Source organism: Sabethes cyaneus, chromosome 3 (genome assembly GCF_943734655.1).
Source record: "Sabethes cyaneus chromosome 3, idSabCyanKW18_F2, whole genome shotgun sequence".
Lineage (NCBI taxonomy): Eukaryota > Metazoa > Arthropoda > Insecta > Diptera > Culicidae > Sabethes > Sabethes cyaneus.
Window position 1 is genome coordinate 192,902,467 of NC_071355.1, and position 26,114 is coordinate 192,928,580.

Genomic DNA, 26,114 nt, shown 5'->3' on the forward strand with positions numbered 1-26,114 from the left:
GGGATGGCGAACTATTATAGGCGCTTTATTTCAAATTTTAGCGAGTATACTGTTCCGCTAACTAATCTGTTGCGTGGAAAACCCAAAACTATAACCTGGAATGAAGCGGCAGAAATTTCATTTATAAAATTAAAAGAGAGTCTTATAACTGCTCCAGTACTCTCAACACCACAGTTTAACTTACCATTCACTATACAGTGTGATGCGAGTGACACGGCAATTGCAGCCATCCTCACTCAAGAACACACCGATGGGGAGAAAGTAATTGCTTATTACTCCCAGAAACTTTCTCCAGCTCAACAATCGTACGCCGCATCAGAAAAAGAGGGTTTGGCTGTGCTATCAGCAATAGAGAAATTCAGAGCCTATATTGAAGGATCCCATTTTGTGGTCGTCACAGATGCTTCCGCTTTAACGCATATCATGCGGGGCAAGTGGCGAACGTCCTCCAGATTAAGTAGATGGAGCATCCAGCTACAAGGGTACGACCTAGAGATTCGTCATCGGCGAGGTCGCGACAATGTCATCCCAGATGCTTTGTCTAGAGCGGTCGAAGCAGTCGATGTCAATCATAAGTCTGAGTCCTGGTACTCGAAGCTTTATAAAGATGTTCATGATAAGCCCGAAGAGTATATCGACTACAAAATAGAAAATAATAAGTTATACAAATTTGTCTCGTCGAAAGCTGAAACGCTAGATTACACTTTTCAGTGGAAGCTTTGCGTCCCCGAGGAAACCCGAGAGGAAATAATAAGAGCAGAACATAATAACGCTTTTCACATTGGATACGATAAATTATTAACTAAACTTCGCATAAGATACTTCTGGCCAAAGATGGCCACAAGTGTGAAGAAATTCGTAGAGCGATGCACTACATGCAAAGAGTGTAAGCCCGCTAGTCATTCTCAACATCCTGAGATGGGTAAACAGCGGCTATCTTCGAAACCATTTCAAATTCTGGCCATTGATTTTATACAATCACTTCCGCGAAGCCGAGCGGGGAACACACACCTATTTGTCCTACTGGATGTATTTTCAAAGTGGACGATGTTGGTGCCTGTGAAGAAAATTGCCACCGGTTTAGTTATTCGAATCCTAGAACAACAATGGTTCAGGCGATATTCAGTGCCAGAAATTTTGATTAGCGACAACGCGAGTACTTTCCTTAGTAAGGAATTCAAGGCGTTTCTCGACCAATATAAAGTTGCACACTGGGCCAATGCAAGACACCACTCCCAAGCTAACCCAGTGGAGCGCTTAAACCGCAGCATAAATGCCTGCGTGAGGACATATGTGAAAGCTGACCAGCGAGGCTGGGATACAAAGATTTCCGAGATTGAATGTGTAATTAATAATACGGTGCATTCCTCGACAGGTTTTTCGCCGTATCGAATACTGTTTGGTCATGAGATTCTGACAAGTGGCGAGGATCACCGATTAGATGTGACCACTCACGAACCGTCTGAAAAAGAAAGATTAGAAACCAAATTAAAAATAGATAAATGCATTCAAGATGTGGTAATTAAAAATCTTGAAAAAGCCCATGAAAGAAGTGCAAAGAATTATAATCTTAGATTTCGCAAAGCCGCTCCAATCTACCATATTGGACAAAAAGTATATAGAAGAAGCTTCGCACAATCCTCTGCTGCAGATGCGTTCAATGCAAAACTAGGTTCAGTGTATGTACCGTGTACGATTATTGCTAAACGGGGCACTAACTCATATGAGTTGGCCGATGAATCTGGCAAAAATATAGGAGTATTCTCTGCGGCGGATTTAAAACTCGGTATTCCAGAGTAAATTACGAATCCCGCCCTAACAAAAGGTTTTTATTCACTTAATTTTACTAGGATTAGAACCGATAAATGAGTAGTTATTTTTTTGGTTTGATATAAAAAGAGAGAGAGAGCGATCCGAGACTTGGTTCAAGTCGACAAGGTCAAAATTGAATTCAACAAAGCAGCAAGCGTCGTAGAGTTTGTTAGGACTATTTCCACTAGAACACTTCACCACTAATTTCATTCTCCATAGCCACCAAGGTTAGATAGGGATAGCATATTCCAGCAAATCACCGATAAATGGGAACATAACTGACTAATGATAAGTGCGGAATTATGCGTAGCAGGCTTTTACAACCGGTTGATCCTGCGTCACTATTTAGCAAAGCACCCATAGATATCTTTTTAGCTAATTGAATTAGTTTTCCACAAGCGATCCAACTTTAGGGAGCTCGAATCGACTATAAAAAAATTAAGCATATTGAAATAGATAAAAATACGTCCTGACTTACCAACGAATAGCACCCAATTGCGTTAGAGCTTTGTTTCTAAGAATTCGGCATATAAAGCGAGAGGAATGATCCCATCTCTTCTACTAAATAATGTGCGAAGATTATAGGGGAAGATGAGATCCATGAAGCAATTCGCGAGAAAGTGAGAGCGTCGATGAATATTCTTTCATTAAAGAAGAAAGATGTGAATTATTTGCTTAATCAACGCGGAAAAGCTTGCTTTTGAGAAAGGCGAGATAATACATATAAAGGTATATCTCAACCCTGGGTTATCTTGGTAATACTGAGTAAGATTAAAAAAATAAATTAACAAGAATTGTTAATTTATTTTAGGGGGAGTGTGGGGTAGTGTTACCGTTCGAATACTTTGCCCCATAAAACCCTGTGAGAGCGTTCAGAGCCGGAGATGAGAAGAACTAATATACTGGAGATCATGATGAATGCAATTGAGATCCATGCTATGAAATACTATTGCTACAACTATTGATTTTGCTATAATTTTAGGGTATGCTATTTTTGCCACGATGTAGGATTAAAATATTGTAAATTAAATAAATAAATACTAAAGTATATAGGATACAGGATTGAAGATAAGGCAAATAGTTTAGTAATACGATGGGCGGCTAACGGTCAATTTAAACACCTTTATAATTAACACTCACAATTAGGGTTTACACAACACAAAACACTCATAAAATCTGCCGGAAAATGGGGATAATGGAAATAGGAATAAGGACCATGCAAGAAGGAAAAAGGGAAATTGGCTTAAGATAAGGGGTTATGCTGGTTAAGTTGAGATAGGCTCGGTCATTTATACTTGAACAAGTGATCACGAAGGTATGAAAAGTCGATTAAGTGACAATAAGAAAAAGAACGTGTACTATTTAACATAAATTAATTAGCCTCAGCAGGCTCTGAGTAGTTATTCGAAATCAGGTAACTCAGAAACCAATTTATCACTGTGACCGAGTCTCAGAATAACCTGCCAGCTCTAAAACCAGCTATTATTCCCTACAACAGACCCAGCAGGTTGTGGTCATAGATTGTGGCCGGAATAAGCCGCAGTTCTCGCAAAGTGCATCAACTCCATGTGGTATGATCGAATCCGATTAGCAGCAGTACCCTTTCTGGTCGACGCAGTCCCAGAATAGAGCAGCACACGGTAGATCATCAACGGCATATTCATCCGTGCAGCACACATTGCCTTCCCCGAAAGCATCATACCCGCTTCCCCGAAAGCATCATCTACCCCCGCTTCACCGTTAAACATCGCCACGTAGGGGAATCGAGAGAAGCAGCGCTCCTAGCAGGAGGAGAGATTCACCACCGTTCATCATTCCCATCGGCAGATTCCGCAGCCGGCCGGCACTTCCACACACACAAAGAGATTTTGTAAGTTAGTTTAGTCAATAAATTAATCAACCGTAGAGTGAGATCTTTTCCATAAGCCGACTTGTGTCCCTGATCGTGTCAAGGAGCCGACCTCGAGAAGGAGAGTTTCCCTCTAGGTCGAGCTAGCCGTAAAAAGAGACCGTGAGTGTCCACCCCGGAAGTCCCCAGTGGTTCGACCAGGGACTTGGGGTAGTAGCGGGAGACCCGTCCGGTCACCGAGTAATAATTCACCGTATCAGAATTGCCTGGCCTTTCGTTTAACTCCTGCCATCAAATTCTATACAATAGCCTCACCCACTTTGTTCGCCACAGAACGCCAGTCTGCCTTACTCGGCCGACATACTACTCCATGGCATTTGTTACTTACTGGCAAATGCTAAATGCCAACTCTGGCCAAAATAGCACGAAACAATTGTGTTGCTTCAGGAAAGGTTCCTGGTTGACGGTCCCATTTGAAACGAAAATTTCGTTTTTCAAGTCACAGGCCAAACCAGGTCACATCACAGGCCCGCCAAACCAAATATTTACTGGCAGGCTTAGACAGTTTAAAATGCTTGAAAATGTCTGCTAACTATCCCGTTTCCGTTTGCTGTATAAAACATCTGCCCAGGCAGCGGTTTAAAGTCTGCCTCGACGTAGATTTCTCCGTCCATCATCACGCAACCAACCTTCGTCAGTGTTTTTGTCGTCGCTGTGGCTTCTGGTTTTCGATTTTCCCAGATCCAGGCTTTGTCTAATAACTTTTGCCTATAGTGTTGTCCATTATACATCCAAACCCAAAGACAGACAGCACTATAAGCTAAAAGTTACTAGACAATGACGGTTAAAATTTTACGTAAGTCACGCACAAACTACAAGATACGTCACAATTAACTAAAAAAGATTTGTTTTAGAAGCCCTGAAGAAAATCTAAACCTGAGATCGAAACGTTAGCGTAAAACAAAACAAATTATCTACTTGATTTAAAGACTGAACAGCCAATTCCTCAATCCATTATTATGAGAAGCTTCTATAAAACAAACAACAGAATTAGGAACCGGACTGTGGCAACTACTGTTATGTGCATCGACAGGAAGGAGAACCAAATAACTGAGTGATTGGAGATGGTCAGACGTTGGAAATAACATTCCGATGTGCTGTTACACGATGAAGAATACGGAGTCGTTGATAGGAACAACCAACATTGGACGAAGTGAAGAAAGCAGCAAGAGAGCTGAGTAGATGAGCTGAGCGGTGAAACAGTTGAAAAGGACGGCATTCCTGCAAAACGTTTGAAAGTCTGGTGCGTATACCGTAATGCATAGAGTCATCAGGCGAGCAAGGTCTCCATCGACTCAACTCGACATACAAAATTGATTCCTACATCTCTGCAAAAATCCTATATTGATGAATACCAATATGGTTTTTGAAAGGGACGTTCCAAAACGGCAGATGCGACAGATATTAGGCAATTTCGAGAAATCAACTTGTAGACTCGCCTTCTGTTGATAGACTTTAAGGCAGCGTACGATTCAGTAAAGTGAATTGCATTATGGCGGATTCCGATTGATCATGGGTTCCTAAAGGCACTGATTACTGTTGATTGGTGCCACCCTTTATGGTGGTTATCCACATTAAGCGTCAGGATAACGAGAGGGGTGAACTATCGGACTCATTTACGACGTTAGGTGGTTTGAAGCAAAGTGATATACTCTCGAATTTACTGTTCAACATAACATTGAAAGGCGTCATTCGAAGAGCAAACGTGCTGAAAAACGGAATCGTCACTTAAAAGTCTTACATGCCCCTAGGTTTTGAGGATGTTGGTGCTGCGATGGTGAGAGATGGAGATAATCTTGAAATACTTGACGAATTTGTAGCCAGCTAATAATGTCCTGCAATCTATACAGAACGCCGATTTCCTGGTGGCATTCTGCAGCCAAGTAAGTAAGTAAGCCTTTGATGTAAGATTCTGCTATCAATTCTTGACGGGAAACTGTAGAATCGAGCGAATGACGAGATGTACTAGGTGTACATATAAAGAAGTGAATGTTTTCAAGCAGTGCTTAGAAATCTCATATTCAATTTATGCACTACTCCTGAATTGATGCAATATACTGCTCATTCTTTGCTGTTTCTAATACAGTGAACTCAGGATTGCCAACCTGAAATCAACGATTCGAGCGAACTACTAGCGTTCATGTTCCTGCTCCCTACATTCATTCAGTATCGACAATAGTGAATGAAATCAAAAGTGAAATATTCATTCATTTGGACTGCCGACAACGGCAAAGGAAACTACAATAACCGTAAACATTGCCCCGAAATTTCAATTAATTTTCTTCAACCAGGTTTTGGTTGATTCTAAAAATCAGGCGGTTTAAAAAACTAAATTTTGAGACCTACGATATCAGTCTAGAGCAAGATAATTGGCTAACAGATTAGACGAGCAATCAGTCAGCACTGCAATTCATGAAAAAATAGAATTGAAGGGTAAAAATTTGAGAAAGATAAACATCGTCAGCAGCTCAGCAGTCATGTCCATGAGCTGACTGATAAAAGAATACTACCAGTGTGTCTCGACACTTTAAGATGGCAGCCTCATCACGAGATTCGGTAGCGTAGGCCTTACGTACGGCTACCTATCTAAACCCAAAAACTAACAAGAGTCAAGAAAATTCTATTCGGAACATTCGGCATGGACACAGGCGACGAAATTAGGACATGGAATGGAAACTTGGTACCTACGAACGATAACGACCAGCGATGCTTTAACTTTGCAGCTTTCCGATGCTTGGTGCTCAAAAGCACTTTCTTTCCCCACAAAGATATCCACAAAGCCACCAAAGGATCACCTGACCAACGAACCTCGAACTAAATCGATCATATTCTCATCGAGGGCCGGTTTTTTTTCGAACATCTCCAACGTACTCGGACCATTATCTAGTAGCAGTACATGTGCGCTCAAAAATACTGACGGTTTATACCTCGCGACAAACACATTCGGCAATTAAACATCCCGCCAGTTACCGAAAACTATGCGATACGAAAAAAAAGATCTTGGAAAAACTATCTAAGCATATCCACGAAAGATAATTTGGCCAAGTATCGACGAGCACGGAATAAGTTGACCACGATCCTAAGGAGGAAAAAGCGCCAGAAGGAGGACAGAGCTCGGAGGAGCTGGAAAAACTATTCCGGGCTAACGGCACGCGCAAATTTTACGAGAAGCTGAACCAAACTCGTGAGGACTATACACCTAAACCTGGCATGTATAGGTACGAGGGAGGGGATCTTATCACAAACGAGGGCGAAGTGGTTGACAGGTGGAAGCAGTACTTCGATGAGCACCTCAACAGTGATATAGCAGAAGGAGATGCAACGGAAGTAAACCTAGGAGGGCCTACAAAGGACAACAGCGTGCTGGCTCCCTATCTCGAAGAGATCCATCGAAAAATTCGTCAGCTGAATATAATAGAGCCACAGGAAAAGACGGCACTTTATTGGACAATTTCAAGGATTTGGAAGCAGGAGAAACTACCGGAGGAGTGGATGGAAGGTGTAGTCTGTCCCATCTACAAAAAGGGCGACCGGCTAGATTACTGTAATTACCGCAGCATCATGTTGATCAACGCTGCCTGCAAGGTGCTCTCCCAGATTTTGTTGCGTCGTGAATCCTCAATAGCAAGAGAATTCATAGGGCAGTATCGCTATAGATCAAATTTTTGCTCTACGACAAATCCTCCAGAAATGTCAAGAGTACAACGTGCCCACGCATCATATTTTCGTGGATTTCAGAGCAGCATACGATACAGTTGAACGTGAACAGCTATTGCAGATAATGCACGGGAAAGGTTTTCTGGATCAACTGACGCGGCTGATTAAAGCTACTCTGGAGCGAGTGATGTGCTACGTGACCATTTCGGGGACACTCTCGAGTCCTTTCGAATCGCGCAGAGGGTTGCGGCAAGGGGATGGGCTGTCATGTATGTTATTCCATATCACTATTGAAAGTGTGATCCGGCTAGCGGGCATCGAAACGAGAGGAACTATCTTCAACAAGAGTAGCCAACTCCTAGCCTTCGCAGACGACCTCGACATCATTACTAGAAACCTTGGGACAGCGGAGGCAATCTACGCCAGACTAAAAACGGAGGCTAGGAGGATAGGGTTACAAATCAATACATCGAAAACCAAATATATGGTAAGAAGAGGCTCCAGAGAAAGCAACATCGGCCTCCCACGGACAGTGACTTTTGATGGTGATGAACTGGAAGTGGTTGATGAGTTTGTATATTTGGGATCTCTGGTCACCGCCGGCAATAATACCAGTCAGGAGATCCAACGACGCATTCAAGCCGGAATGCTTCGATCTGGGAGCATGCGCCGCCGCACAAAGCTAACTATGTACAAAACGCTAATCAGACCGGTAGTCCTCTACGGACTTGAGACTGTAACTTTGCTTACGGAGAACATACGTGCACGTGTGCGGTATTTGAACGAAAGGTGTTGCGGACTATTTTTTGGCGGCGTTCAAACGGAAAGCGGAGAGTTGTGGAGTTACTGGCACTGCTTGGAGAGATTCCCATCGTATACCTGGCAAAAGTTGGGAGACTACGGTGGGCCTGCCACGTCGCAAGGATGCCGGACGACTGTGCAATGAAATCCGTTCTCTTCAAGAACCCCACCGGCACCCGGAATAGAGGGGTCCAACGCGCTAGATGGCTCGACCAGGTTGAAGGCGTCGAGACGCGCAACGAATTGCCCCGGCACCGAGTACAATGGAGAGGAATTCTTGATACAGCAAGAGTCACCCCGGCTCTTGCCTGAATAACGGAAATAACCAGTGGCAAAAATATATACGCTGAATGCGTTTTATATTCACCTTCACGCAGAACTGTCAAGTTTTTCGAGCGCAGCAACTACAAGGAGCAACTGAAGGTTAATGAGGAGGCTGATGAAGACTGGCACTGTTGGGTCAAGGAGTGTTTTCCTTGCCGCAAATGACTATAGGAAATGCAAGATTTGCAACAAGAGTCAAAGGAATTGAATTCGACGTGCATGATTCAATGAGAAATGGATGGCGACGAGTTTTTTACTCAATTTAATAGAGGATCAACTTTTTTTTTTGTTTTTTGAAAAGAGCAAATACATGTTTCTTTTATTTTTTACATATATGAAGAAAAAATATTAATTTCATCTGAAAAGTCTTTAGAGAAATTTCATTGTATCATATTATAATACACGACCAGCTTTATGGAGAAAGACGAAAGGTACACGTATTGAAGTATTGTTAATTTTAAGTCATAAAATTCGAATATCTGTTCTACTTTTCTTTAATCGTAATAGAATATTTAATGTTGGTAAATCAAAATCGAAAGTTCCAATGACACGATTCAAAGTGACTTACTGAGCTGAAGTTAAAAAAAATTTGTGCTAGTAATAAAATGTTCATTATGTCACCTTGATCATTCTAGCAGTTTTCACAACAGTTCGATCGCTTGATGGGAAACGTGACTTTCGCTCTAGTACTTTAGTCACGCCATCCTAGCTATTAAGTATAATTATATGTAGTGAGCATGCAAATATTTTACAAAAATATCCAATTCACGACAGGTACACTGAATGCTCTAAATGTTCTTTTGAAACGAATGTTGGTCATAATTCTACCCACGAACCTAGATAAATTATTTCAATTGGGGAAGCAAAAGTGGTAGAATTTCACAGTGATACAGGCAGCTTATGTTATGTACAGGCAAATCATCGAACGTCTCAGAATCAAAGGTATCATGTGGATTGTAAATAAAAAATCACAGCCAATAAATTCACTTCCCAGACCAATGTGCGAAAGTACGAAACTAGTTCCAAAAACAACCTACAACACATTTGCATACCAGTTAGCGCGATTACGGTTTCTATAATTGCCGTGCGAGACGGTCGGATCAAAACATCGATACTTACTCTGCGACCGGCGCTTATCTAATTTACTCGTACTCTTGCCCATGCTGCTGAATGGCTGTTTTCCTTCTTATGTCTTCGTGCTGTTTTACGATTTCACACTGGTCCCCGTAGAGCCATAACTATAAGCTCGATGACGCTGCCTCATTGACACCTTGTTCCGTGAATATATAAACAGATCTACGCTAACGTTTAACTGAGCTGCCATTCGAAAATTCACTAATATCAATCAGATCGTGTTACTGTTGCACTTCAGCTTGCATTTAGATTACGCTTAGTTCACTTGCAACTCGAGCACTCAACACTAATGACGCAAAAGTTATCTCTGAAACATTGAAACGGATTAAGATCAGTGCATTCTCAGTATCAAACGAGCCGCCGCGAACCGAAACACATCTGCTGTGTTACTGCTACTGGTGAGATTATCGTCGTCACACAACCCGCAGCCCAGCTAACAATTCCGCATAACATTTGAATGCACTGTAATAAGCTGCTAAGTAGACAAGCCGACCAAGAAAACCGCAAAAGCCGCGCCAAGCCGATTAGTATAGAACAGTTTGTGCCCTGCTGGGCACAGACCGGTATCTAGCAACACCAACCCATCGTCCCCGGGTTGGTTGGGAGCTGAAGGGCGGGCAGATAAAACAAATTACTTTTGGTACAGAAAGATAATTTTGCTTTTGGTGCACTAAATTAGCTTACAGCTATGATATTCAGGTTTAGATCTATTATTTCGACTAGAAAATTTAATATACCAAACACTTCACAAAGGTAAAATGTTGATGAGAGGTCCCAATAAAAAATTTAAGAACAAAATAGAACCCAAACGACAACACACTCTGAGCAGATGTGATTTTGAATGGCTAATGAAAGCCATGCTAGCTGTTTCACATGATGTCATTTATCGTGTGGTGATGACTGGTATAGTGTCACTTTTGGATACAGAGGCAGGATAGGATGCTGATGGATGAGGTAACCTGTCTTGTCCATTTGGAGAATTACTTTATCGAATATTAGCAATTTCGCATCTCGCGATTCGTTCGGGAGACAAACAAAACTAGACAATAAAGGTGTAAGCAAATCGATCGATGACGCATTCCTGCCTGGTATTGACGGTCTAACTTGTTCGTTTCTATAAAATTTAGTGAAATATAAAATTTTCTATTACAGGCTTGAAACAGCGTTTCATTGTGTTATGAGTTGTTTCACATTGAAACAACCTTGTTATGGTAAATAACTGTCCACATTAGTAATGCAATCCGTTCAAAAGAAAGCCATTTACGACATTTGAGATTCTACGTCCTAAGCCCTTCTCTCTCTTCTTTTCTTATCGCAACTGATATCGCATTCCGTTGCAGGCAACTAGTTTAAACACACACACCGTCATTTCACGTATCACTGCCGGCGCAAAAAGATAACCAAAACTAGAATTGAAGCATTCCACAACAAATGACAATAAAAATATTGGTTTTCCGGACCGCCCAGCTCGAAATTGGCAAAACATTAACGCCTATTTACTGTGAGCAAATATGTACTCTTGTTTCCGAGATATTTTGGAAGACGCATTAATCGTTTAGTATTTCTCAAATTAGGTACCTATTGCATTCCAATAGAAAAATGATTTTTGACAGCCATGGGAAATACGAAATACGAAGAAAAACGAGAACGAGAGTTGAAATACGATAAAAAATACCATGAACGCAAATAATTCCGGTGAGCTCCTATTTCCGATCATTCAAGCTAAGTTGACAATTTTTAGAGAATTTGTCACCGTAAATTTTATATATACCTTTAGTTGATTTTTTTGGTGAAAATAAAAACTAAGATGCTTTCAGCAGACGTTTCGACTTACTAGCCTCTATAGAGTTATACCTAGAGGACGACGCAGTGAGAATAGATGTTTAATGCGTAGTCAATGACTGAAGCCACTGAAGGAGAGTAAGTCGAAACGTACGCTGAAAGCATCATAGTTTTTATTTTCACCGAAAAAATCAACTAAAGTGACATATAATTTTTAGAAAATTCCATCAAAAATCCTAGTCAACGAGAAAGCTTCTAATCAAAGCTCATTACTTTAGTTGAGTGATCGTAGTCAGCTTCTAAGATCGCAATTTTGTGCGTTCACGGTATTCATAAATCCCAAATCTACCAGAACGCTCTTTTATTTAGTAAGATGAATCAAATCGAGAAAATGTTGATATAAATGTTATATTTCGGAATTCATTTTCAAAACAACAGGTCTACATGATTTAAGAACTATCACTTTATTTTATTACTGTGTTTTGGAGTTTACCACTTAATGGTTTTAAAAATTGAAATTTTTCTAGTTTTCAAACACCCGGGGTTAAAACCTGAAATTGTGGAATACTATCAAGGGTTGAAACTAAATCGCAGAGTGTCCTGGGTATTTTTTTGCAAGAAGTGTTCCCTTCCGAGTCCCTCTCACTTGCATGAACAAACTACTAAACTACTGCCGCCCATTATATTAGGTAGGTAGTCTAATAGCTAACTTTATTTTACTCTCCCAATAAAACATTCAGGTACCAATCGAAAGGGCGTGGGGGCGAACCGAACCTGCTATTCACCCGATGTAGTTTTGTTCTATATTGAAGTTTTCTATTTCATCCAATTAATCGTTCTTCGCAACAGACACTCCCTCCCTTTCCAAAATAGTTTCATGACCGCGTATCTATACCTATAAAAATGGATTTCTGTCTGCCTGTCTGTTTGTCTGTCTGTTCGTATGTTCCTTATAGAATCGAAAACTACACTCTAAAAAATTGACACGTCGCATCCACGTGAAAAATCATGTAAACTTCTGCACAGCAACTTACATGGGGGGGGGCTCCCATACAAATCTATACCTATAAAATTGGATTTCTGTCTGTCCGTATGTTCCTTATAGAATCGAGAACTACTGAACCGCCGATCGGCATGAGAATTTGCATGTAAAGGTTTTTAAGACCGAGGAAGGATCTTATGATGGTTAGAGACCCCTCCCCACACTAAGAGGGGGGGGGGGGCTGCCATACAAATGAAACACAAATTTCTGTCTATCTCTCCGTATGTTCCTTATAGAATCGAAAACTATTGAACCGATCGGCGTGAAAATTTACATGTAGGAGTTTTTGGGGCCGGGGAAGGTTTTTAAGATGGTAAGAGACCCTTCCCATCCTTAAGAGGGGGGGCTGCCATACAAATGAAACACAAATTTCTGCATAACTAGAGAACTAATCGAACAAATGGAATTAAATTTGGCATGTGGTTGTTTTTGGAAGCAATTTTTTTTTCTATGGTGAATTGAGACCCCTTCTTTCTTTAGGAGAGGAATTATGACCCCTCCCCGCAGGACGTGAGTGTTGTCAGCGACGGAAGCACCGGCCACTACGGGGGGTAGCCAGGATTTATGTACAGCACAGTTTTATTTTTGGCAATACGAAGTTTGTCGGGTCAGCTAGTAGTCATATATAAGTAAATAAAAAATTGAGGAATTGTTTTGATATAACTAATAGATCTAATCAATGGTCGCAGTGGTTCAAGGCTTTGACGAATACGGAGACATTTGCAACTAACAATAAATTTTAATTAACTGTTACATCGTGCGACGAATGGGAGAGTGAGTGTTGTGTCTGTTTGTCTGAGTTTTCACTTTTCGGAAAATTTAAAATTGTAATTTGAAATATTTTAGCTTCTCGCTTCAATATGATTACAAATTTCAACCAGCTAATGGCTTATTATTTAGCTCAATGTTGCAATTCGAGCTTGAAGCCAATGATGTCTACTCTCACGCGAAAGAGTATGAGAAGCATAGCATAGCATTCAACGCTTACGCCGCTCTCGTAGGCGTACAACAAACAGCCGCTGCTGCTAAGTGCAGACATTTTGCCATTTACAAACTCACAGAAGCACAGCCTCATTTCATCCTTCTGCTAAACTTAGTCGCGAGTCAAATAACTCCTGAGCTGCCCGTGAGGCCTAGTGGATACAGATTTTGCATTACTTTTTCTTTTCTTCCTCACTTTCGAGTAATCGATTTCAGCAGCTCGGACTGCAATGAGGAACGATAGCGACGACCAGGGATGCCACGTATAATTCTGTGTTTTTTGTTGGAAAAATCTGGCTATCTGTACAGCGAGGAAAAATATCTGTGCAAAAATCTGCCCAATGCAAAACAAGGAGAGTGAAAGTCTGCTAAAGAAACACTGCTGGTTTGTCTTTGCCAAAAATATTCGTTTTATTGCATGTAACCACCATAGAATATGCGTCTTCATTGAATTCTCGTAATTTTTATTTTTTTTTTAAATCAGGCCATTATAAATATGTTATAAAGTTTTTGTCCTTCCGGTGTTAGGCCACTGAAGGGGGGGCAAAAAAAACAAAGTGAATTTTTTAATCGAGCAAAAAAAACATGGATTTTAAGAATTTTTATTTAAGGTTTAAACGTGAAAACCGAATCTATTCTTGCTTATAATATATACGTTATTCTTTTCTATGCAAAAATATACGAAAAAAGACAAAAACGAAGGAAATTTTTTTTGGACGATTTTCGGAAATTCCATTGTTCGAATTTCCATTTCTGTTTCGTGCTAGAAGCGTTAATTCAACTCGGAGACTCATTTTTCGAATTTTTCAGAATGTAAAGCCCACAGACAATTGATTTTATAAAAATAAATTTGACTCATATCCTACAAATTATTTTTTTGCCCCCCCGACGATTTTTCAAGCCAATTTTCAGGGGGGGTGGGGGGGGGGGGGGTGACAAAAACTTTAAATATGATTTGCCATGGCCTTATATCTAAAAATTATGAACTCTTTTCTCCAGAAAATTTAAAAAAAACAGTTTGTCTGGTCTACACAGCATGAAAACACCAACAAACGCATGTTTTCAAACCTTTTAGTTAATGTTAAAATCATTAAAATTGGTTTAGAGGTTCAACAGTTATGAATTTTTGGTTTAGGTATACGGCTTTTGCAGTCCACTAAAAATCTCTTAACAATAGACCGCAGAGCTAATGCGCTTAACGTAAAACGATACCTATGTGAGTAAAATTATAATTTTGTACGTTACATGTTGTCAATAAAACAAACAATTGCTAGATTTCCTTTGAAAAAGGCCGAAACCAACGGCCGAAACGTCGGATTTACAACAAATATCGTTTTAAAATCATTTCGTGGACTGCAAAAGCCGTATACCTAAACCAAAGTTATGAATTTTTACAGAAACAAAGATAGAATTTGGGAACCGCCTTAACCCCTCTAAGATCTACATCATTTTTAGCACCGAGAAGTTCACTGAAATAACCGTAGCTATTTTAGTTTTCAATATTTTTTCATCAAATTTAGTGAACGATACAAAAGGTGGGCATATCACATGGTCCCAGAGTTATTGCGGTGTTCCTTGGGGGACCATAGCATGGCTTTTTCAAATAACTTTGCTAAATTTTAAAATCTTGTTGATACATGTGGATTTTTTTTAAACAAATCATCAACTGTGGTCATATCAGGTAATTTGCTACAACTACGAGCCATAGTACGCATCATCCGGATCTAAGAAGTCACTATGAATCCGAAACCGGTTCCCATAAAGAGTTGGTGCAGAAAGCAACCCTCGAAATTTGGCTGTTGGTGTTCCACAGGGCATCAATCTGGGACCTCAGTTTTTTTTTGATTTACATAAACGATTTCGTAAATCTCCCACTACACTCCTAAGCACTTGAGTCAAGCTCCAATTTTAACAAAAAAGAAAAGAAAAAAAAAATTGATTTTGTGAACTCTAAAGTATCAAGAAAAAAAGCAAATCAAACTAAAACCTCATATTATCAATCATAATCGATTCGCTTAGATAATATTATATCCTTTTCCTTGCATTTTTTGTAGTGATTAGGTGTTTTTGGCACATCTAAAAATAGTAAAACAAAATAAAACTTGCTTTTGATATTGTCTTTGGTTTGTGACCTAAACGAAATTAAGAAACAAATTTCATTTGTAATTATATTTATCAGATTCACTATCGAACATTCCGAAGACTGGCACATATTAAGTTCTCTGTTGAATTCATGATCTTATCCTTATGGGACACCCAACAGTGATACACTGGTATCAGCCTCCAATCAGCCCGCGGCAAGTGCAAGCCAGTTGTGCTATCTATTTCGGTCCGCGTGATAACTCTACCGCGTGAGTGCTCTACATATTACGTTCGATTTACTAAGCCCTCTTACAAAACAATACAATACAAATATTGTAATGGGTGAGTATGCCATTCGCTCCACTCACGCTCATGATAATAATCAATCATTAGCACCAAATTGACTACATCTTCGTAACACATTTTGCCACCAATGAAACAAACATTGGTGACATTGATCGTGTTATCAAATGGTGGCAATAAAATCATTCCAAAACGCCCACACACACACGAGGAAGGTGGGCAGCTCAGCACCGTTTTTCGTTATCCTACTTATTGGAGCTATCCAGATCAAGCAGAGGGACACTTATCGTTTGGCTGTATGAATATAATTCCTGAACGAAAGCGACCACCTTTACTGCGCGCTCGAGTCCCTTTCCGAACACCGCATATGTACAACAACGCGACAATTTACCGCAGGGGAAATTAATTAATTTGCAAAGGTAAACAACACACACATATTTTGCTTTTGCATACAGATCGTTTTCTGGTTTTGCCCTGCGTCATCGTTCCACGTTCGACAATTTGCTAGTACATACTCCATATCGAATCACTTGAGTAGCTTTGATATGCGTGGCGGCGATAGTTGGTAGTCAGCTGTAGCGCTACCGGTAACATGACGACCCACTACTGGTAGGTACCAACAACGCGTCGGAATTACATATTTGCTGACAGGGTCACATTATTGTTTAACACTCGCTGCATATCCGAAGATAGCACCCGTCGCCAGATACCTATACGCCTGCCGGAATGGGAGAACAGCTTTGCAAACAATTTTGAACGCGCGATATCGCACTGCCTGTGAGCCGGATTGCAACGAGAAGGGCAAGGCGCAGTCTTGCAGCTGAGGTGAGAATAAGATCGCACAAGCACTAAGCCACACGCGGCGGCAGCGCAACGACAGCGCGTCGATAGCGTATTGACATACAACGTGTTAACACCGGACGAAGGCTGAGCGAGAACTGAGCGTTATTGCTCGTCTGCTGCACCCGAATCGGGACCTCGCGTTCATTCTACGCGCGCCGGTTTAGCCTGTTACAATCAGGGGCTCGTATTTGGGCAAGATAGCAAAGTTTGGAACTAGTAAGTAATACTAAGGTTCGACATTGCATTTAGAATCACATTAAAGAGTGTGCCACATCAAATTGCACCACGGAAGAAACGTTGTAGAAAATTACCTAATTGACCGATCCTTTTCAAACTTTCAGACAATAAAATATAACTCATTAGTAAGCTTTTGGCATATTTATTTCATTTAACTTCAATACTATAACCGTATGCTCGCACCTTACGCTTAACTCCACTCGTAAGGTTCTGTGCAATATCTGGCTGCAGCTTCTTCTGTACGGAAATCCACTTTTGCTTCATGTCTACCTCAGATTTGATCTCATTGGGAAGCTTGCGTAGTGCCTGCTTCATAATAGCCCAATATTTTTTGATGGGCCTTAGTTCCGGTGCGTTGAGGGGGTTCATGTTCTTGGGCACGAAAGTAACCTCGTTGGGCTCGTACCACTTCAGAACATCCTTTAATGGCTCCAAGCTAGATCCGGTCAGAAGATCATAGGGCCCTCGTGTTGTTTTAACAGAGAAAGCAGACGCTTCTGCAGACACTCCTTGAAAGTTAACTGTCCCGGTAGCCACGAACGACGCACTCCGTTTACCACAAGATCAGATCGCTTGCCAAATCATGTAGGGTACAGGAGGGTATTTCCAGCACGCTACTAAATTCGGCATACATTAGCTTTTTTTGCTGCGCTTTCCCAAAAAAAACTTTGCCGCTATATAACAATACTGAAACGAATGTAGCACTCATAAGCTTTAATGTGTTATAACTATTTTCATAAAAATGTAAGTAATTTGCTAAATTTTATTCAATAAACATCAATACCACTGTTTTCCACTAGCACGCAACCAGGCTGAAAAAACCAGCAGCAATCGCTTACGCGTATCCGCTCTTTATGATGGTTTGGAAAACACACAATTATGATCATGTTCACTTATTCTAGCAACTAAATAGCTGTGAATATGATGTCACAGAACAATTCTACTACTTTTCATCACAGAAGAACACAAAAATTTCCCTCTGATATGAAAATATATATCAATTTTCATTCACTAGCAATCTGCAGCATTTTGTTTTTAATTTCAGCATATGGTGCTTTATTTACACTACTACTAGTTGTGATGCAGTTGCGCCTGAAACTCTTCTATTGTGCATAGCTAGTATTTGAGTGACAACCACTTGCTTCTGGTGCTAATGCATATGCACGATTCAATGATACGCTAGCGCCAGCAGCAAGCTGTTGTCACTGCAAAACTAGTTATCTTCAATGAGCCCGGAATGTAGGCAATAGCGACACGTTATCCATCGGTCTCTCTTTTGATCTGGTTTTGCAAAGCATCTAATCCCTGTGCAGGCTATTTCGGCCGGTCGAATTTAAAAAACACAAACACCACTATATAAAATGGGCTCAATTTAGCCGCAGCGACTTTGTTATTTCTCGCGACTATAACTCAAATTCAGTAGCGTTTCATTAAGACCAAAATACACGCCGATATTCAGTAAATAATATTTTATCAACTGGTATAAAAATCTTGTCTCGAATAAATATAGTTTCAACGTAATTCCTGATATTTTCATTACCGCCGAAATCTATTATTGTTCTGTTGAACGCCCTCAAACGCTTTCTATTTGCGTTTGTGCATTTGCCCATTATTAGTTTGAAATTTTGTATGTTTAGATACTTTTTTTGATCTTTTGACACTTTCGAGCACATTTCGTCTATCATAATACAAGATTTGTTTTAATTTCCAATGTACGGTTTGCATTAAACCCTTTTTATCTTCTTTATTCCTTCGGTATTTCATGCGTCAAAACAATTTGAAATAGAATTATAATTTTATGAGCCTTTTTGCTCTTTAAAGAAGTCAAATTAGAAGTGAAAAAAGAAAAAATTATTAACGTTATTAGAATACGATTTATTCTAATGTAATACCATTTTTGCAAAACTTTTAAACTTTTGCTGTACAACACCTCCCCCCCCCCTCCCCCTATTGGCCACTTTCCGAAGTCTGCGCAGGCTGAAACCTTCACCAATCGATTTCCTGCATTTTTTACATAGGAATAGATATCTTGTAAGTTTCGAAACCAGCGCAGCGGCTTCTAATTCTTGGGATTACGAGCTCTTTTCTGTCCATTGTGCGCTGAAAGCTTCGCAGATCTATATCGCTATTTCAAGACTATGTTATGTTCAAATTCGAAATACTTATACGAAATCTATAGAAAAGTGCATACTATCAACTATGAAGGGGAGAAACTGTACCTATAGGTGTATACTTTTCGTAGTCCTACGCCTACGTTTGTGTTCTGAGATACAGGCTCTTATATATTTTTCTCCTTTCCAGTCCCATTGTACCACTTTTGGTTCCATTTTTCTTCTTTTCTGTACCGTTCTATACCTTTATTTTTGCTCTCACTTCTCTTCTTTTCCCTTTCGTTTTCCTCTTTTTTCTCTCGTTTTCTTCTTTTCCACTTTTTTTTCACTTTTCCTGCCATCTCTCTCATTGTATATCTTTTTTTTCAGACTACTTTTCGCGCTTATTCTATCTCGCACTATTTATCTATGGCTTCTCGCGTTTTCTCCCGCGATCTTTTCTTTTATCTCCAGGAGTAGCAAGAGACGAACTTTCTCTTCATCGCTGGGTTATCCATCTGTGAATATCCTAAGAAAATTTACTTACATTTTTATAAGAAACTATTTGTACGCATGCATTGTTTGATTCATGAGGTATAAATTTTTAAATTAAATAAATATTCAGGAAAACCGAGTTTTTTAGCCGGCTTAGGAACAACGAAAAATGTTTACATGAAAATTTTATTAAATACTAGCTGACCCGACAAACTTCGTATTGCCACAAATTAACCTGTGTTGTACATAAATCATGAATCTCGGATGATCTTTGTCACTATCTCGAGTTTTGCAAGCCCCCCAGTGGGCGGCGCTTCCGACGGCGGGTCACCGGCAACACTCGCGACCGGCTCGTCCTGAATGATCTAGTGTTACTATAGATAGTTTTTGTGGTCTTGTTATTGGTTAATGTTTTATGGAAGAGTCTCGAATTTCTCGAGTTGGATTAGTTTTTGAGTTTCGCAAAAATTTCTGTTTTATTTGTATGAGAGTCCATATCCCCCTACCACAGGAGTGAGAGGTCTCTAACTATCATAAAATAAATTCAAGACTCAAAAATCTCCTACATGCTAAATTTGGTTCCATTTGCTTGATTAGTACTCAAATTATAAGGAAATTTGTATTTTATTTGTATGGGAGCCCACCCTCTTAAAAGGGAAAGGGGTCGTAATACACCACAGAAAAAAAATTCTGCCATCTAAAACTCTCACATGCCAAATTTGGTTCCATTTGCTTGATTAGTTCTAAAGTTATGAGCAAATTTGTATTTCGTTTGAATGGGAGCCCCCCCCCCTCCTAAAAAGGTAAGAAGTCCTAATTCATAATGGGAAAAATGGTTGCCTCCAAAAACACCCACATGCCAAATATGGTTCCATTTGCTTGATTAGTTCTCGAATTATGAGGAAATTTGTATTTCATTTGTGTGGAAGCCCCCCCTCTTGAAGTGTGGAAGGATCCTAATTCACCGTAGAAAATATTTTTGCCTCCAAAAACCTCCACATGCCGAATTTGGTTCTATTTGCTTGATTAGTTCTCGAGTTATGGGGAAATTTGTATTTCATTTGTATTGGAGCCCCCCCTCCTAATGTGGGAAGAGGTCCTAATTCATCACAGAAAAAATTCTTGCCTCCAAAAACACCTACACGCCAAATTTGGTTCCATTTGCTGGATTAGTTCTCGAGTTATGAGGAAATTTGTATTTCGTTTGTATAGGACCCCCCCTCCTAAAGTGGGGAGGGGTCCCAATTCATCATTGAAAAAAAAAATTGTCTCCAAAAACACACATATGCCAAATTTGGTTCAATTCGCTTGTTTAGTTCTCGAGTTATGAGGAAATTTGTATTTCATTTGTACAGGAGCCCCCCCTCCTAATGTGGGAAGAGGTCCTAATTCATCACAGAAAAAATTCTTGCCTCCAAAAACACCTACACGCCAAATTTGGTTCCATTTGCTGGATTAGTTCTCGAGTTATGAGGAAATTTGTATTTCGTTTGTATAGGACCCCCCCTCCTAAAGTGGGGAGGGGTCCCAATTCATCATTGAAAAAAAAATTGTCTCCAAAAACACACATATGCCAAATTTGGTTCAATTCGCTTGATTAGTTCTCGAGTTATGAGGAAATTTGTATTTCATTTGTACAGGAGCCCCTCCTCTTAAAGTGGGGAGGGGTCCTAATTCACCATAGAAAATTTTCTTGCTTTCGAAAACCTTCACATGCCAAATTTGGTTGCATTTGCTTGATTAGTTCTCGAGTTATGAGGAAATTTGTATGGAAGCCCCCCCTCTTAAAGGGGAGAGGAGTTATAATTCCTCTTATAAAGAGGGGAGGGGTCTCAATTCACCATAGAATAAATTCTTGTCACCAAAACAAACACCCACATGCCAAATGTTGTTCTATTTGCTTGATTAGTTCTCGAGTTAGGAGGAAATTTGTATTTCATTTGTACAGGAGCCCCCCCTCTTAGAGTGGGGAGGGGTCCTAATTCACCGTAGAAAATTTTCCTGCCCTCGAAAACCTTCACATGCCAAATTTGGTTCCATTTGCTTGATTAGTTCTCGAGTTATGAGGAAATTTGTATGGAAGCCCCCCCTCTTAAAGGGGAGAGGAGTTACAATTCCCCTTATAAAGAAGGAGGGGTCTCTATTTACCATAGAATAAATTCTTGTCACCGAAAACACCCACATGCCAAATTTGGTTCTATTTGCTTGATTAGTTCTCGAGTTATGAGGAAATTTGTATTTCATTTGTATAGGAGCCCCCCCTCCTAAAGTGGGGAGAGGTTCTTATTCATCATAGAAAAAATTCTTGCCTCCAAAAACACCTACATGCCAAATTTGGTTCCATTTGCTGGATTAGCTCTCGAGTTATAAGGAAATTTGTATTTCGTTTGTATAGGAGCCCCCCCACTTAAAGTGGGGAGGGGTCCCAATTCATCATAGAAAAAAAATTTTGTCTCCAAAAACACACACATGCCAAATTTGGTTCCATTTGCTTGATTAGTTCTCGAGTTATGAGGAAATTGGTATTTCATTTGTACAGGAGCCCCCCCTCTTAAAGTGAGGAGGGGTCCTAATTCAACATAGAAAATTTTCTTGCCCTCGAAAACTTTCACATGCCAAATTTGGTTCCATTTGCTTGATTAGTTCTCGAGTTATGAGGAAATTTGTATGGAAACCCCCCCTCTTAAAGGGGAGAGGAGTTATAATTCCCCTTATAAAGAGGGGAGGGGTCTCAAATTACCCTAGAATAAATTCTTGTCACCGAAAACACCCACATGCCAAATTTGGTTCTATTTGCTTGATTAGTTCTCGAGTTATGCAGAAATTTGTGTTTCATTTGTATGGGAGCCCCCCCTCTTAGTGGGGGGAGGGGTCTCTAACCATCACTAAAACCTTTCCTGGCCCCAAAAACCTCTACATGCAAATTTTCACGCCGATTGGTTCAGTAGTTTTTGATTCTATAAGGAACACAGGACAGACAGACAGAAATCCTTCTTTATAGGTATAGACTAGCTGACCCGACAAACTTCGTATTGCCACAAATTAACCTGTGTTGTATCATGAATCTCGGATGATCTTTGTCACTTCTCGAGTTTTGCAAGCCCCCCAGTGGGCGGCGCTTCCGACGGCGGGTCACCGGCTACACTCGCGACCGGCTCGTCCTGAATGATCTAGTGTTACTATAGATAGTTTTTGTGGTCTTGTTGTTGATTAATGTTTTATGGAAGAGTCTCGAATTTCTCGAGTTGGATTAGTTTTTGAGTTTCGCAAAAATTTCTGTTTTATTTGTATGAGAGTCCATATCCCCCTACCACAGGGGTGAGAGGTCTCTAACTATCATAAAATAAATTCAAGACTCAAAAATCTCCTACATGCTAAATTTGGTTCCATTTGCTTGATTAGTACTCAAATTATAAGGAAATTTGTATTTCATTTGTATGGGAGCCCACCCTCTTAAAAGGGAAAGGGGTCGTAATACACCACAGAAAAAAAATTCTGCCATCTAAAACTCTCACATGCCAAATTTGGTTCCATTTGCTTGATTAGTTCTAAAGTTATGAGCAAATTTGTATTTCGTTTGAATGGGAGCCCCCCCCCCCTCCTAAAAAGGTAAGAAGTCCTAATTCATCATGGGAAAAATGGTTGCCTCCAAATACACCCACATGCCAAATATGGTTCCATTTGCTTGATTAGTTCTCGAATTATGAGGAAATTTGTATTTCATTTGTGTAGAAGCCCCCCCTCTTGAAGTGTGGAAGGATCCTAATTCACCGTAGAAAATATTTTTGCCTCCAAAAACCTCCACATGCCGAATTTGGTTCTATTTGCTTGATTAGTTCTCGAGTTATGGGGAAATTTGTATTTCATTTGTATTGGAGCCCCCCCTCCTAATGTGGGAAGAGGTCCTAATTCATCACAGAAAAAATTCTTGCCTCCAAAAACACCTACACGCCAAATTTGGTTCCATTTGCTGGATTAGTTCTCGAATTATGAGGAAATTTGTATTTTGTTTGTATAGGACCCCCCCCTCTCCTAAAGTGGGGAGGGGTCCCAATTCATCATTGAAATAAAAATTGTCTCCAAAAACACACACATGCCAAATTTGGTTCAATTCGCTTGATTAGTTCTTGAGTTATGAGGAAATTTGTATTTCATTTGTACAGGAGCCCCTCCTCTTAAAGTGGGGAGGGGTCCTAATTCACCATAGAAAATTTTCTTGCTCTCGAAAACCTTCACATGCCAAATTTGGTTGCATTTGCTTGATTAGTTCTCGAGTTATGAGGAAATTTGTATGGAAGTCCCCCCTCTTAAAGGGGAGAGGAGTTATAATTCCTCTTATAAAGAGGGGAGGGGTGTCAATTCACCATAGAATAAATTCTTGTCACCAAAAAAAAACACCCACATGCCAAATGTTGTTCTATTTGCTTGATTAGTTCTCGAGTTAGGAGGAAATTTGTATTTCATTTGTATAGGAGCCCCCCCTCTCAGAGTGGGGAGGGGTCCTAATTCACCGTAGAAAATTTTCTTGCCCTCGAAAACCTTCACATGCCAAAGTTGGTTCCATTTGCTTGATTAGTTCTCGAGTTATGAGGAAATTTGTATTTCATTTGTATAGGCGCCCCCCCCCCTCCTAAAGTGGGGAGAGGTTCTTATTCATCATAGAAAACATTCTTGCCCCTAAAAACACCTACATGCCAAATTTGGTTTCATTTGCTGGATTAGCTCTCGAGTTATAAGGAAATTTGTATTTCGTTTGTATAGGAGCTCCCCCCCTCTTAAAGTGGGGAGGGGTCCCAATTCATCATAGAAAAAAAATTTGTCTTCAAAAACACACACATGCCAAATTTGGTTCCATTTGCTTGATTAGTTCTCGAGTTATGAGGAAATTTGTATGGAAACCCCCCCTCTTAAAGGGGAGAGGAGTTATAATTCCCCTTATAAAGAGGGGAGGGGTCTCAAATTACCCTAGAATAAATTCTTGTCACCGAAAACACCCACATGCCAAATTTGGTTCTATTTGCTTGATTAGTTCTCGAGTTATGCAGAAATTTGTGTTTCATTTGTATGGGAGCCCCCCCTCTTAGTGGGGGGAGGGGTCTCTAACCATCACTAAAACCTTTCCTGGCCCCAAAAACCTCTACATGCAAATTTTCACGCCGATTGGTTCAGTAGTTTTTGATTCTATAAGGAACACAGGACAGACAGACAGACAGACAGACAGACAGACAGACAGACAGACAGACAGAAATCCTTCTTTATAGGTATAGATTAAATGTTTCAAAAAATTACTATGTGACAGAACCTAATTTTCCCACTATTCTTTCAAGTTTTCCATTATTACTTAAACTAAAATTGGACTTAGCATGTAAATTAATATAAAAAAAACAAGGCCTTGGATATAACATCGTAAGACTTGGCCCTTCTTTATCGATAGATTTCGTAACTTGTTACAATATGGTACAGGTCAATTACGGGGCTAGTGAACTGGCTGATTACCCGATCTTACTCGTAGCTCCTTTGTCTCTCAGCCACTTGTCATCTGTCATCAAAATTTTCATTATGCAAGAAACAAAACCATTTTTCTTCATTTGAATGTGTCTACTCTTTGTCAGCTGGTCCGCCCAGTTAGCTTCGGAGTACAATGCTGGCCTAATAAACCAGTTGTCGTATGTTCGAATCTCGACTGGACGGTGCAGCCATAGTGTCAGTAGGATCGTTGCATTTGCCTCGTAATTTTCCTGTACTCTAATAACCGGCTGTGAAGTCTGTCGATAAAGAAGGGTCTAGTTCTTACCCTTCTAAGTTAGTTCTTAGTTTAGGGCGTTGTTTTTACCCCTTGTCAGGTCCCCCGGTGACATCCTTATAAACCGACGCAAACCCCTATTAACGTTTTCGAATCTCGCTCTTGTCAATGGCCACCCTATTCCCCCTTTTAGAAATCTCCACTTGTAGTCCAGTCACTTGTACAATTGCTATATTCTCAAATGCAATCTAACCGCACTCCTCTACCCATCTAAACTCTCCTCCCCACTTGTAAGAGACCGCCTCTCATTTTTGTCAACCTTCGGGTTGATTCTTTCATGACAAAAAAAAACATGTGTGCCAAGTTTGATGAAGAATAATCCAGGAGTTCCAGAGTTATAACAGAATATACATCCATACTCATATTCCTCGTCTCCCCTGTTGGCTCCTTCACAGTCAGCTCCTCCTTCTGTTACGTAGCCAAATATGCATCTATTTGCTCTCTGAAAATTCAAATAACGAAAGCGAAACAAAGCCCTATTTTCATATATTCCTCCTTGGGGCCCCCTCCCAAGCCCCATCCCCTATAACTTATCCACCTTTCGTTTCCCAACCTATTAACCCTCTAACGGATAAGGCCGTCTGTAGACGGCCTTCGCTTTTGGTGCTCCAGAGTTGCATACGAAATTTGTTTTGAATTGACAATATGCAAAATGTGTTCAGAATACACTGAGAAAACTTTTCGTATAGTTTCTATGTGTTTCACACATAGATTTTTTCCAAATGCCCAGTAAATGAACTTTATGTGCCAAACAGTTAACATTTATGTGTTTTTAAAATTTACCTTTAAAATTTGCACATACTATTCATATGCATATAA

General features: G+C 40.2%; 1 protein-coding gene across 6 annotated transcripts in view; it reads right to left on the reverse strand.

Annotated features, from left to right (window-relative positions):
* LOC128743414 (SH2 domain-containing protein 3C) overlaps nucleotides 1-16,745 on the reverse strand; it is a 100,041-nt gene extending 83,296 nt beyond the window's left edge. For 2 of the 6 annotated variants that reach the window (XM_053839988.1, XM_053839981.1), the window contains exons 1-2: nucleotides 16,281-16,745; nucleotides 9,623-9,944 (exon numbers count right to left, since the gene is read on the reverse strand). In XM_053839988.1, the coding sequence (XP_053695963.1) occupies nucleotides 9,623-9,665 (43 nt within the window). In that variant the 5' untranslated portion in view covers nucleotides 9,666-9,944; nucleotides 16,281-16,745. Of the gene's footprint in view, nucleotides 1-9,622; nucleotides 9,945-16,261 lie in introns of all 6 variants that reach the window. The other 4 variants (XM_053839984.1, XM_053839983.1, XM_053839982.1 and 1 more) reach the window with 4 other exon arrangements.
* Between the last annotated feature and the right edge of the window lie 9,369 nt (nucleotides 16,746-26,114).